The 14,229-nt window shown below is 40.5% G+C and overlaps 1 protein-coding gene across 1 annotated transcript in view; it reads left to right on the plus strand.

The window, feature by feature from the left end:
• The window catches only part of LOC124716771 (nuclear factor related to kappa-B-binding protein-like), a 215,137-nt gene that overhangs the window by 27,855 nt on the left and 173,053 nt on the right, over positions 1–14,229 (plus strand). Inside the window, 2 exon segments of the mRNA XM_047243318.1 lie at positions 5,371–5,703; positions 9,370–9,578. Of these exon segments, the coding sequence (XP_047099274.1) occupies positions 5,371–5,703; positions 9,370–9,578 (542 nt within the window).

Below are 14,229 nucleotides of genomic sequence, written 5' to 3' on the forward strand. Positions count from 1 at the left end.
TGCAAAGTAGAGATGAAGATGTAGAATACTATCTACTCCTTGAATATAAATTGCCAATCATAAAAGTCTGTACTTTTGTCCAGGGACAAAGGAAATGCAGTAACATTTATTACAAGAAGCAAAACATTATTGGCTGTTCCTTGAGTTGTGACTATTGAATGAGACTAACCACCTGAAACTATTTAAAGTCTGTCAGGAGCTGTATACTCAGCTGCAGAAACGAAACATGTCTTTACAAACTCTGTCAGTGAGACTGTCAATCTCCTGAACTATGTGTTGTACTATGACATAATTTATCGAGTATATTCAGTGATATATGTAGGTACTTTCTGCAAAATCTGTTGTGAATAGAGTCTAAGTGCTCTCATCCTCAAATAGCGATTGAGCATTGTATGGGTATTTGCATGTGGTGAGTTACACCAACTGAGGGCACATACACAGATTTTGACTGTGATATTTGTCTTATAGTGTTAAACCTTTAACGTAAGAGTATACTTCTTAATTAGTAATATTAAATTTTTAAATTTGATAAGTAATTGTATAAAATAAGGAAAATCAAACTTTTGTTGTCCCTGGAAGCCTTAGATAGGCAACCTCCGACTGGGAACAGGTGCGAAGAGCCAGGTTAGCCATTTAGTAATATGTAGATTTATATTGTGAATGAGTGTTCCCAGAATATTATCTCATGGCAGAGAGGAGCACTGTATTTTCGCTTATTGTAGAATTTAATATTTCTAAACCATAGCATGCTAATGAGAGTTTTATTGACAGCTTATTGACAAGCATGTCCCAGTTCAAGTCCTGCTGAACCCACAGACTTAAAGAGTTCAGCTATGAACTGTGGTGCAAAGATATTCAAAAAGTTCCTATCTAAAATAAAGTAAGAAATTGAAAATCCCTACCAATTCAGAAGAAAATTATAACATGCTTCATAATCGACTCTTTCTACAAATTATCTGAGTATGTAGTTGGAGAATTGAAAAATTTTGTTACAATATTAGAGAAAGGAAGTTGCTACTCACCATATAGTGGAGATGCTGAGTCGCAATAGGCACAACAAAAAGATTCACATAATAATAGCTTTCAGCCATTAAGGCTTTTGTCAGCAATAGGTGCACACACACACACACACACACACACACACACACACACACACGCAAACCCAAACGCAACTTGCACACACGTCTGCAGTCTCAGATAACTGAAACCACACTTTTTTGTTGTGCCTATCGAGACTCAGTGTCTCTGCTGTATGGTGAGTAGCAACTTTCCTTCTCTAATATTGTTACATTCCATCCTGGATTTTCCATTGTTTGAAAACTTTTGTTAGCTTCTTAGCAAACTGCATTGTTAGTCTGAAGCTGTACTGTAAACATAAATCAGTATTTAAAGTTGCAAATACCTTTTTTCTTTGAAAAATGCAAGTGTAATCAAGTAAATATAGAGCTACGTATAGTACTTTGTACATTTGTGTGCATATAAGTCTTATGCTCACAAAATGAAGGGGCAGATTTCCATGTCCTGTTGCTATAGTGGTGTCAGGGAAGAAGGCTGGTGGTGGGGTGATGTGCAGTGACAGAGTGCGGTATACCATGCAACTGTCCAACCAATAGCATCGTTCAGTTGTGTCTGTCGGCAACGCGCAGTTTGGAGTCCGCTTGGAACACTTGACAGAAAATCCTAGGAAGTTCTGGTCTTACATTACATCAGTAAGTGGCTCGAAACAGCATATCCAGACACTCCGGGATGATGATGGCATTGAAACAGAGGATGACACACGTAAAGCTGAAATACTAAACACCTTTTTCCAAAGATGTTTCACAGAGGAAGACCGCACTGCAGTTCCTTCTCTAAATCCTCACACAAACGAAAAAATGGCTGACATCGAAATAAGTGTCCAAGGAATAGAAAAGCATCTGGAATCACTCAACAGAGGAAAGTCCACTGGACCTGACGGGATACCAGTTCGATTCTACACAGAGTATGCGAAAGAACTTGCCCCCCTTCTAACAGCTGTGTACCGCAAGTCTCTAGAGGAACGGAAAGTTCCAAATGATTGGAAAAGAGCACAGGTAGTCCCAGTCTTCAAGAAGGGTCGTCGAGCAGATGCGCAAAACTACAGACCTATATCTCGGATGTCGATCTGTTGTAGAATTTTAGAACATGCTTTTTGCTCGCATATCATGTCGTTTCTGGAAACCCAGAATCTACTCTGTAGGAATCAACATGAATTCCGGAAACAGCAATCGTGTGAGACCCAACTCGCTTTATTTGTTCATGAGACCCAGAAAATATTAGATACAGGCTCCCAGGTAGATGCCATTTTCCTTGACTTCCGGAAGGCATTTGATACAGTTCCGCACTGTCGCCTGATAAACAAAGTAAGAGCCTACGGAATATCAGACCAGCTGTGTGGCTGGATTGAAGAGTTTTAGTAAACAGAACACAGCATGTTGTTCTCAGTGGAGAGACGTCTACAGACGTTAAAGTAACCTCTGGCATGCCACAGGGGAGTGTTATGGGACCATTGCTTTTCACATTATATATAAATGACCAAGTAGATAGTGTCGGAAGTTCCATGCGGCTTTTTGCAGATAATGCTGTAGTATACAGAGAAGTTGCAGCATTAGAAAATTGTAGCGAAATGCAGGAAGATCTGCAGCGGATGGGCACTTGGTGCAGTGAGTGGCAACTGACCCTTAACATAGACAAATGTAATGTATTGCGAATACATAGAAAGAAGGATCCTTTATTGTATGATTATATGATAGCGGAACAAACACTGGTAGCAGTTACATCTGTAAAATATCTGGGAGTATGCATGCGGAATGGTTTGAAGTGGAATTATCATATAAAATTAATTGTTGGTAAGGCGGGTACCAGGTTGAGATTCATTGGGAGAGTCCTTAGAAAATGTAGTCCATCAACAAAGGAGGTGGCCTGCAAAATACTTGTTCGACCTATACTTGAGTATTGCTCATCAGTGTGGGATCCGTACCAGATCGGGTTGACGGAGGAGATAGAGAAGATCCAAAGAAGAGCAGCACGTTTTATCACAGGGTTATTTGGTAAGCGTGATAGAGTTACGGAGATGTTTAGCAAACTCAAGTGGCAGACTCTGCAAGATAGGTGCTCTGCATCGCGGTGTAGCTTGCTGTCCAGATTTCGAGAGGGTGCGTTTCTGGATGAGGTATCGAATATATTGCTTCCCACTACTTATACCTCCCGATGAGATCACGAATGTAAATTTAGAGAGATTCGAGCGCGCACAGAGGCTTTCCGGCAGTTGTTCTTCCCGCGAACCATATGCGACTGGAGCAGGAAAGGGAGCTAATGACAATGGCATGTAAAGTGCCCTCCACCACACACCATTGGGTGGCTTGTGGAGTATAAATTTTGATGTAGATGTAGTGTCGATTTTCATGTTAGTCCAGGTATGGTGGGGTACTGAGTATCTGTAGTATCATTATGGGTGGCGTTTGGCAAACGTGACAAGTTTTACATTAACAAGTAACAGTGATAGTTTTTGGGGTTTATAAATTTGTCTAGGGAGAGTCAGATCAGAAGTAGGAAAAGTTACACAGCCGGCCGGTGTGGCTGAGCGGTTCTAGGCGCTTCAGCCTGGAACCGCGTGACCGCTACAGTCGCAGGTTCGAATCCTGCCTCGGGCATGGATGTGTGTGATGTCTTTAGGTTGGTTAGGTTTAAGTAGTTCTAAGTTCTAGGGGACTGATGACCTCAGATGTTAAGTCTCATAGTGCTCAGAGCCACTTGAACTTGAATAGTTACACATTGTGTCACTTACCATAGTGGTGCTAGTTGCCAGGGTAGGCGACAGATGGAGAGTGACATGGGACAGAGCCAGAGAGAGCACCAGCACTGCTGCACAGAATTCTTCATCCCTTTCTGCACATAAAACATCACGCATCTCCCTTCTTGTTTACAAGCGACTATAACAAAGATTATTCCTGTTGATGCTGTCTTGATCACTTTTCTTTTTCCATGTATAAAAGGCTATTTTATACAAACAACCTTTTGATCAAAATAGATTACTTGTGGTGGGTGTGCACCACATGTCTGTGTGAAAATTAGGAGCCAACCACATTACTTTTGAATCAGTGAAGTCAAAGATCGATTGATTGTGCCAAATGTGGAGTTCTAAATTCCTGATTATGCTGAAGACTGTATGTGTGCAGAAATAGGGGACTGTGGTATCGTCTGTTAACATCGGAAGTTAAACTATTTTTTCCGAGCTCACTTGTGTTGTAAAACTGAATATAGAGCTTTTGACTCTTCTTAATGTTTATTTTATTTTTTGCTTTGTTTTCATTGCAAAGGTTGCCTGAGGACTTGATATTTTACCTGCTAGTGTTCTCCCACAAGAGAGACCAAATGTCTGAAAGCAAAAATGTATTTAGTTTTTTGCAATGCCTGGACAAAGAAAAAGCCTGCACTATATAAATAGGAACATAACTAGACAAAAAAATGTAAATGAGAATTGTTTAAACATCGAAGTAGGAAAATAGTTTTGTATCTTATTTGGCACTTAAAAAGAAAATAAGATGCAAAGGATGAAATAAAAAGAGCACTATGTACTGTGTAAATATTGTTTGATCTGTTTTTATTTATAGATTTTCTAATGTGAATAAATGTCGACATTTAGAAGTATTTGGCTGGAAGTTTTCCTATTTTTTTCAGATTGCAGCATTGTAGAGCTCATATCGTATGATCTTTGTCAAGAACATCCACTGTGAACCCACAAAAACTGTTGTCAGTTTAACTCATTCTGTTACAATACTTCAACTTTTTTGTAAGGAGGACAACACCTCATAGTCTTGTTTTCATCATTCAGGTGTCACACTGCACAGCAGACAGCACTTACAGCACACACAGTTTTGATGTCGACATATAAACAAAAATAAGCACTCAAATGAGTCTCAATATGGGAATAAAATGCCAAGGAAGATGGCACAGTGGTCAGCACACTGGACTCGTATTCAGGTGGACGACAGTTCTAATCCCTGTGTGACCTCCCAGATTTAGGTTTTCCGTGATTTCCCTAAATCACACAAGGCAAATCCTGGCATGATTCTGTGGAAAGGACATGGTCAATTCCCTTGCCCAATTTTCGCTATTGAGAGATTGTGTCCCATGTGTTGTATCTCTAATGATACCTATGTGTTCTGTCTCTAGTGATAGTGTTCTTGACAGGACATTTAACTCTAATCTTGCTCCCTTTCCAAAATAATATGCCAGGGGCAGTGTAATAGACTCACCGGCAATGAGTACTTGAAATTTACTTTGTAGCGTGGACTTTACTTGATGTGTATAAAAACAAGTTAATAATAATAGCTGTTGTTTTTCATACAGTCACATCCGGATCTGGAGACCCACGGTATCTCGATACACGATGTGGCGACGAGGGCGCAGATGGCTAAGAGACCGATTCCCGCGACACCTCCGCTGCGCTGCCCTCCCTCCGCCAGCCCCACGCCGAATGCTACCTCGTCGCCTGTTAGCACACCTAGTCACCACTACCAGCAGCAACGAGCGGCGACACCACCGAGTACACCTCACGAGGGAGGAAAGGTGACCGTAAAGCGTCAGAACGTGCCGGCGAGGGCAGGGAGTGGGAAAGGAAGCAGTGCCGACCATCAGCATGTCAACAACAGGGCGCCTCATCTTCGCATTGCTAGCCCACAGGTAAGCATCAGTTGTGCTTTTGCACAAATGCAAAGGAATGTAACCTATATAAGACATTTTACTGTCAGAGAACAAAAATTGCAACACCAGCAGTTAAAGCAAATAGCAATGCAAACACCTTAGGCACTTCTGACTGATGCTAATATTGCCTCTAATTATCCAACCACCCTCACGAACCATTGTAAAAGAGTGTCCCCTCACTACCAGGTACACGAAAAATTTGCATTTTGCAATAAATTTGAATATAGATGCGAATTCTGCCCCAAAATGCAAAAATTCTAACTTATGTAACAGACACGGTTTTATAGAGAATTTTATCCAGGTGAACTATTTTATCAGAAATAGTTTGAAATAGCTTTATTTTCTTCATATAATAATTGAAAATGTAACCAGTTTTTAGTTATTAGTCATCACATGATAAAGCCCAATATGGAAAGATAATGTGTTTAAAAAAAAAATAGTAGCAATGTAGTCTCAGTGTTCTGGCACCAGGCCAATTGCAGATGGTTGAATAGTCTGTATATGATACACAGGGCAATGCAATGTTGTACTCAACTGTCGGACCTAGCACCTTAGAACTAAGAAACACTTGTGATTCTTGAAATTTTCCCAGCTTAAAGAGTATTGGGACTCCAGCTGGATGATGTAGACCTTTTGCCATGATATTTTGGCTGACAACCATTCAGCCATCTTCAGGTGATTGTTTTGCACTGGAGATTGCTAGTTCACATCACTAACTTTATACCAAAAGTTGGCTCAGATACGCATGTATGAGGGCAGCAGTTACAAGAGCGACCTCTTTCGAGTTTTGCGCTCCCTTTGAATGTTGCTCCATCTATGGCCCACAGGCACATGTGTGATGGTGACACTGCATACACATTCTCTGCTGGAATGTGCAATTGCAGAGTTAAAATTCAGATGTCAAAATTAATTAAACTAATTGTTGCTGGTCATAAAATGTTTTATTTCTGAAGAAATTAAAAAAATTAATCAGGTCTCACACATTATCCAACTGAAAGCTGTCATTACGATTAATAAGATCTTGTGCTAAATGTATTTCCACTGTTTCCTTAACAATTGAATCCCAGAAGGACCTCATCGAGGCCAAGGTTTGTGTGGCAGAATAATCCTTGGAATATCCAGTGGAGACACAATGCTTGGCTATGGCTGACTTACTGGCCTGTGAAAGGCAATTGTGGTGATCATGTTTGATGCACCTTTCATGCACTGTGTTCATTGTTTGACCAATGTAGGCTGTGCCACACTGGCAATGTATTCTGTAGATTCCAGCCATCTGCAATTCCAGAATGTCCTTTGCCAATCCGAGAAAAGCACAAGTGTTTGTAGGTGGACAGAAGATTACTTGCACATGATGTTTCCTCAAGATTCTGCCTAATTTCGATGAAATATTGCTGCCATACGCGAGGAATGCCCTGGACTTGAACCGCTCCTTTCCTCTTGATCTTGTGGGTGTTCACATTTCTTATTCCTTATGGTATGTGCCTATTTCTTCGCATCGGCATTCTTCAAAAACAATTGCTTGAAATGATGAACAAAAATGTAAATGACAAGATTGGTCTTTGCGGTACAGAAAGACATAAGGGGAAATGTTGACGTAATTGGCATTTGGTGCTACCAGCAGAAATTGCAACGTTTAACGTCACCTCGCAATTTTGACACTACAGCTACTAAGTTGCTGGCATTGGCAGAAGTTAAAAAGACAGGGAAGTCAACATGAAGTGTTCGGACAAATCCGATATGTGACGAAACTGAGCAACGGACCCAACAGGCGTCTTTTACTGTGCCACTTACGTGCAGTTACCATTGTTAGCAAAGTGGTTATTGCCAAGTGTGAATATGCATAGTTTTTCTTTCAATTTGTGCTGTAAGGGAGACAGATAGGCTGCTACTTTGTTGACATACAGAATATCTAATAATAAATCAATACTTAAATATACAGCTCTAAAACATATATACAATGTGAAGCCGATATTTTTATGGGCCAGTACATCGATATTTTTTCAGATGATGTATTGATACTTTTCCTTGACGTATCGAGAGTCGATGATGTTTTTTTAATTATCAATATATCGGATTCCCAATATTTTAAAAAATATTGAGAGACCTAATATAGAGCCTTCCGTGCTACATGAAAGAAGCCAACTACTTCCCAAACAGTCTCGGATCCACTCTCACTCCTCTCCTACCTGGAGCTTTCTGTGTCACTAATGATGCAACCTCACTTTACCCAAACATCCTGCATACACATAGCATCTCAACCGTAGAACACTACCTTCTCTCCAGCAGCCATCTGAAAGTGTTCCTAAAACCTCATTCATTGTAACCCTAGTTACCTTCATCCTAATCCAAAACTACTTCCCTTGAGAGGACTAGTTGTACAAACAAATCAGGGGGACTGCTATGGGAACCAGAACAACTCCCTCACCATGCAATATTTTTCATAGGACAAATGGAAGAGGCATTCCTCAAGACCCAGAAGCTCTGCTCCCTGGCTTGGTGTAGATTTATCAATTATGTCTCTGTGGCTGTTCTCAGAGTGAAGAAGAACTTCGCTTTTTGTAACAGCTTAACTCATTTTCCCAACTCTAGTCCTTTTCTGTATCCACCTCACTGACCCCCTGTACACAAACTTCAGTGCATATAAAACCAGCCACTAAGCAATGATATCTATGTTTTTTTTTTTGCCACTGCCTCCTCTTCCATATCAAATACTCCCTTCCCTACATCCTACTCTTCCACTGCAAACTTATCTGCTGTACCACCAAAGCCTGCAGTAGTGAAAATAAATAATTTCTGTAGACAGTGACAAATACACCATCATCATCATCATCATCAGTGTTCTGCCAAAAGGCAGGTTTTCACATGGTAGTTCTCAGGCTGTCCGGTCTTCTGCCATCCTCTCCAGGTCTGCATAATTTCCTCTTCCCTTTATGTCATCTATCCTCTTGTATCGCCTTCTTCATCTCAGTCTTCTCCCACGAACCAATCGTTCTGAAGCATCTACTAGCAAGCACTCCCTTCTCAATGAATGTCCCAACCAGTTCTTTTTCCTTTCTCTTACAACCTTCAGCAGACATCTTCTCTCACCAACCCTTTCCAATACTCTTTCATTACTCACTCTTTCCATCCAGCTTATTCTCCCCATTCTCTTCCACATCCACATCTCAGTTTGTTTTAAAAAGCTATACACAACTGTGAACTCCAGCCATGGGAAATTAATCAGTTACTGTATTTAGCTTTCCATCCCTATCCACTTCAAGGTTGTTATCCACCTTCATTGAGCTTGAAACTAATAAATTATTAAAACTTTGATATTTCTTCCTTTCATTTTGAAAATCATTCGGTAAAACTCACTATTTTCGCTGAGTACTGATGAAACAGTTGTTATACTTGATGAATATATGTTTATAATACACACTCAGATAGCTTAGCATGTTAATATGCTGCTTTTGGGATTCAGGGAGGTGAGCCGGTTTCAGATCGCATCTGCCATGCAGATTATGATAAGGGCTGGTGAGCCAGCCAGTCCGGTTGCAGCTTTGTGTGTGTGTGTTTTTTTGCACAGTTTGCAGTCTGTGACACATCAAACATGAAAGAGCTATTCATTGCCTGACATTTCATTAATCAATTAATTGTGTTATACAGGTAACCAATGCTGGAGCCAACAGTTCAGAGAGCTCAGAAAGTGGGGATGAAACTGAATCTGAATCGGAAGATGCTGTCGACGATAAGACAGGCCTTTTGCCAATGTCTGTTAAAGAAGAGCTTATGGTGCTACCAGAAATTAAGACAGAACCTATCGAAGACACAGAACCATCCCCCAGGGCAAAAGTACGGCGGACTAACAGCGTTGGGTAAGTGTTAAAGTAAAGTTGTCCTCTCTAAATTGCCCTAACATCTCGAGCACAGAGACATTGCTAGCTGTGTAGTTCCTGCAATTTTTCAAGCTGGAATACATATTACCACAACCACATCCAAACTCGTTCATACATCATGACACTGTCTTTTTTTGAGTGGTTGCTTGTTCTAACAAGAATAAGAGAGAGCAGAGAGCAAAGGCCGATTAAGATGACTGTCTTTTTGAGTTTTTTCAAAAAAATTGCTACAGTTTAATTTATTTTCTGAAATTGTGCTTACTTAAAATTTGCACACTTTTGCATGCATTTGAACCAATTCTGGTAACTTTTTGCAGTCTGATGTTGGTACCTCAAAGCTGTGGTTTTGCAAGAATTCATGTTTCTTGAAGTGTTGCATGTTGCTGTCCATGCACTTTTTGTTTGAAATTAAGTGACAAAAAGAATCCAGTAGGTGATAAATACACAGTCAAGTCACATTAATGTGAGCAGCACCTGTGTTCGACAACTACATGCAATAACCACTCACAGATGGCAGTTGGCAGCACTAGCAGTGGAGGGTATTTAAAGTGGGGGAGGGGCGAATGTGGAAAATAGTGCAGTTGTTGTCCTAATGTGGAAATGGAGCAATTTTATGTGATGTCCAAAATAGCATGAAGATAGGCCTTTGGGTCAAATGTGGAAGCATTTTGGAAATGGTTAAATTTGTAGACTGTTCTCGTGCTACGGTGGTTAAAATATACTGTATATGACAAAGTGGTGCTATCCAAAATTAGGGCTGAGGCAGTTTTGGTGGACCACAGGCCATAGAGAACAGGGGGAATTACAGCTATGGAGATATGTGTACGGGCAAATATACATTGAACCATTGAGTAACTAACTGCACAGATGAATCAAGGGGCTACCAGCAGTGTTGCCTCAGTCACAGTTCAGCAATTGTTGCTGCGTGTGAGCCTCTGCGGCAGGTGCCTGTTCGTCGGCTACAAAGGCTGGAATTTGCACACCAGTACCACAACTGGACATCACATTCTTAGATTAATCACATTTTGTGCTCCGCTGAACCTATGGCCATTGGCGTGTACGACCCTGTAACAATTGTAGGAAGGGTCCAGGCAGGAGGAGAGAGCATTATAATCTGGGAAATATTTTTGTGTCATTCCCTGAGTGATCTCTCATTCTGGAAAGTGTTTTGGATCAGCACAAGTATGCGTCTATCCTTGGGGCTGTGTTCATCCCTACATGCAGTTTGCTTTTTGCTCGGCACGATGGTATCTACCAACAGACCTGTGCAACATCTTGCACAGCTTGTGTGTCACAGAACTCCATTCTGAAATCTAGAAATGGACAGACAGTCTACATCAGAATTATTTTTACTTCTAGCATGTTGTTGCAAACTATATAATTCATCCTAAATGCACCCTTTTCGATAACTAAAAATGTGAGGTGAAAAGCAAAAAGGGACCTCTTGTTCATTGTTGTCAAAAAGAGTAGTTTGCCTGAGAACTATCTTTTTTTTGTATTTTTTAGTTTAATATGCTTTACTCTGTCCTCTATAATCTAAAACCAATAATAAAATTTTTGAATACATAAAACACTCAAATGTGTCTTTTAAAGTAGAAAAAGTCAAGCTGATACTTAATATGGTTAACACTCCTTGTTATACATGTTTGAGCTCTCCTCCTCAAAGACATGAAGTTATGCTACAAGGAAATGACTGGTCACCAAGGATTTCACTTCAGTATATGAGAATATGTTTAAACAAATCACTAATTTTTTACCTGTGTGCTGGCTAAGGACAGTGTACTTCCAACTATAACACAACATCAGGCATAATTCTTGTAAAGAATTTGCCTCACAGCAACTAAAATCAATTTGAACCCTTAGGCTGACAGTCTATTCCAAATTGCAATAAGACAGGCCAAGTCTTCATATAACTCTACTTTATTGATCAAAATCTGGTGCCAGCTGATGTCAGGTCAACATGTTTACCTACCTAACTAAAGTATTGTCATTACTTTTTAATACCAAATCATTGCGTGGAGAGAGTATAGTCTGTGAATATATCCTTCTGGTTTTGGTCTGTTGCTGCTGGCTTGGCCCAGCACCATTGCTTCTCCGATGCCCAGGGACTTTTGAAACATCATCTGAACAAATTGCCAGCACATTTTCTAATGTAAAGTCATCCGGTAGTTAATTACTCAGAATAACTCTGAACATAATTGCTTTGAGCCACACTCCATTATACAGAGCTACTATAAATCATTCATTTGTTTTTAAAAAAGTTCTTTATTTTCCAAAGTATTATTTGTACCTTTATGACTGATGCATGAATAGAGCTGTAAACTCACCAAGTTTGTATTTTGCCCACCAGTTGGCATTACGCGTGCACTGCCTTGACAAAATGGCGACAAAGTGAGAAAAGAGTTTTTGTGTAGAATATGCGAGGTTTTTGTCTGTTACAATAGTGCAGTGTGCATTCAGAAGGAATGATGGAAAGGAACTACCATTAGTAATTTGGAAATCCTGGTTGTCTCTGTAAACAGAAAAGTACCGGTCGATCAACTGTGCCAGGTCCAACTATGGAGATGGTAAGGGAAATTTTCATATGCAGTCCAAAAATATCAATGGTCCGAGCAAACCACATGGAAGATTTTGCAACAGCCGTTACATTTCAAACTACCGTCTGTAGCTCATGCAACAAATAAAATTAGAAGATTATGCGCAGTGCCTTCAGTTTCTCACCACAACATTTTGCCTCCAAGCTGATATTGAGCAATAAACCAACCTTCCATTTATCTAGAAATGTTAATCGTCACAATGTGATATTCTGGAGCACTATAAGTCCTCATGAAATCAGGCATATGAATGAGATTCCAAACAAATATGTTTTTTGTGCAGTGTCACAGATGAAGCTGTATGGGCCGTTTTTCTTCTGTGAGAAGACTGTGACAGGTACCTCTTACCTTGATATGTTGCAGTTGCAGTTATTTACACAACTGACTGCTGAATCTGAGGATTCCAACTCCAACAAGACTTCCCATTGGAGTATTGATATTCGTTACCTAAATGATGAACTTACATGTCTCTGGATCGGGCATAGAATTGATGACGATGTGGTTCTGTTCCCTTAATTTAAAGTTAGTGAACAAAGGAATAGTTACTGAGAAGAATTATGAGACTAAAGAAATTAACGTAAATTAATGCCAGGTGGGTAGTTAGAAACAAGGACATGCTGTAACACCAGTTCCCACCTGCAGAGTGTTGAGAAACTGGTGTCTGGGGTAACTATTCGTATGACATGTGTAGAGAAATAGGCACTGAGGTCACAATTGTCATGTTGTACAACATACTATGCAACAGGATATTGTGCGTTGCTGATATACACCCTGTGTCTATCGTCACTCATCCTAACTGATAGCTTGGTGACAGTCACACCAGTGTAGAAAGCCGAACAGTGTTTGCATAACAACTGCTATTGATGTGTCAATTCGTGGTTGGCTCTCCTTTTGATAGTATGTGTTTTGACAGTTGCAGGGCTGGTATACGTGGTGGTAGGACAGTGCATAGGGCAAGTCTTACAGTGGGGATGGTCACAAGGGTAGGAGCCAAAGAGGAGGGAAATGACTGAGAAGGAGCATAGGGGCTGACAAGAATATTGAGGAGATTGGGGGCGGGGGGAGGAGGGGGGCCTAAAAGGCATCCTAGATGTGGTGGGCAAAATGTCAGACAAAATGGACATCATTTCAGGGCATGATTGTAAGAAATCATGGCCGTGCTGAAGTAGCTGATTTATACATTCAAGACCAGGATAGTACTGAATGACTAGTGGTGTATTCCTATATTGTTTTTTTGAGGGATCAGCAGTACCAGGATAGACTGTGATAGGTGAGACATCTGCTTTTGAATTAGGCTCAAGTGAGAGTGATGGTGTAGTGCTGTAAAGAGTATGCTTCTTAACAAATACATTTACTTTGAATTCTAGGGCTGTATGCCAGGGAAAGTGGCGTGGAGAAGATGTCAGATGTCAGAATGTAGTTATTGTGGTTTGTTTGCAGGTTTAATGTGAATTGAAGTGTGTAGCGGACCCTTGGTGAGGGTGAGGTCAACATAAAGGAAAATGCCTTGGGAGCCGGAACAGGACTGTGTGAAATTTAACTGGGAGAAAGTATTTACAAATTCCAAAAATTTCATGAATGTATCTAAACCAAATCAGGGAGTTAAGTGTTATGGATCCCAGGAAAACCTCCAAGTAAAGTATGTTTGGAATCAGGTGCACGCTGGCTGAGATATATTAAGCAGCAGACAGACCATGTACATGGGTGTGTTGGTATAGAGGGAGGTGGCACTAATGGTGACAGGCAAGGGCACAGATTTAAGATGATCTAGGAAGTATTTGGTGTCTCTAATACAAGAAGGGAGTTGTCATACTGTAGGTTGCAGGTGTTGATCAACTAAAGTAGACATACATTCAATGGGTGCCTTGCTTTGAAGCCAGCAACTGTGGGATGGCCAGGGTGGTTGGTGTTATAACGTCAAGTTGAACACACATATTTCAGAGATGACACAATACATGTAAGTCACAGAGCAAGTAGACAAAGTAAGATATGTGTACACGGTAACAGTCAAATCAGCACTGAGTCTAAGAGTAGCG

This window comes from Schistocerca piceifrons, chromosome 9 (assembly GCF_021461385.2).
Source record: "Schistocerca piceifrons isolate TAMUIC-IGC-003096 chromosome 9, iqSchPice1.1, whole genome shotgun sequence".
Lineage (NCBI taxonomy): Eukaryota > Metazoa > Arthropoda > Insecta > Orthoptera > Acrididae > Schistocerca > Schistocerca piceifrons.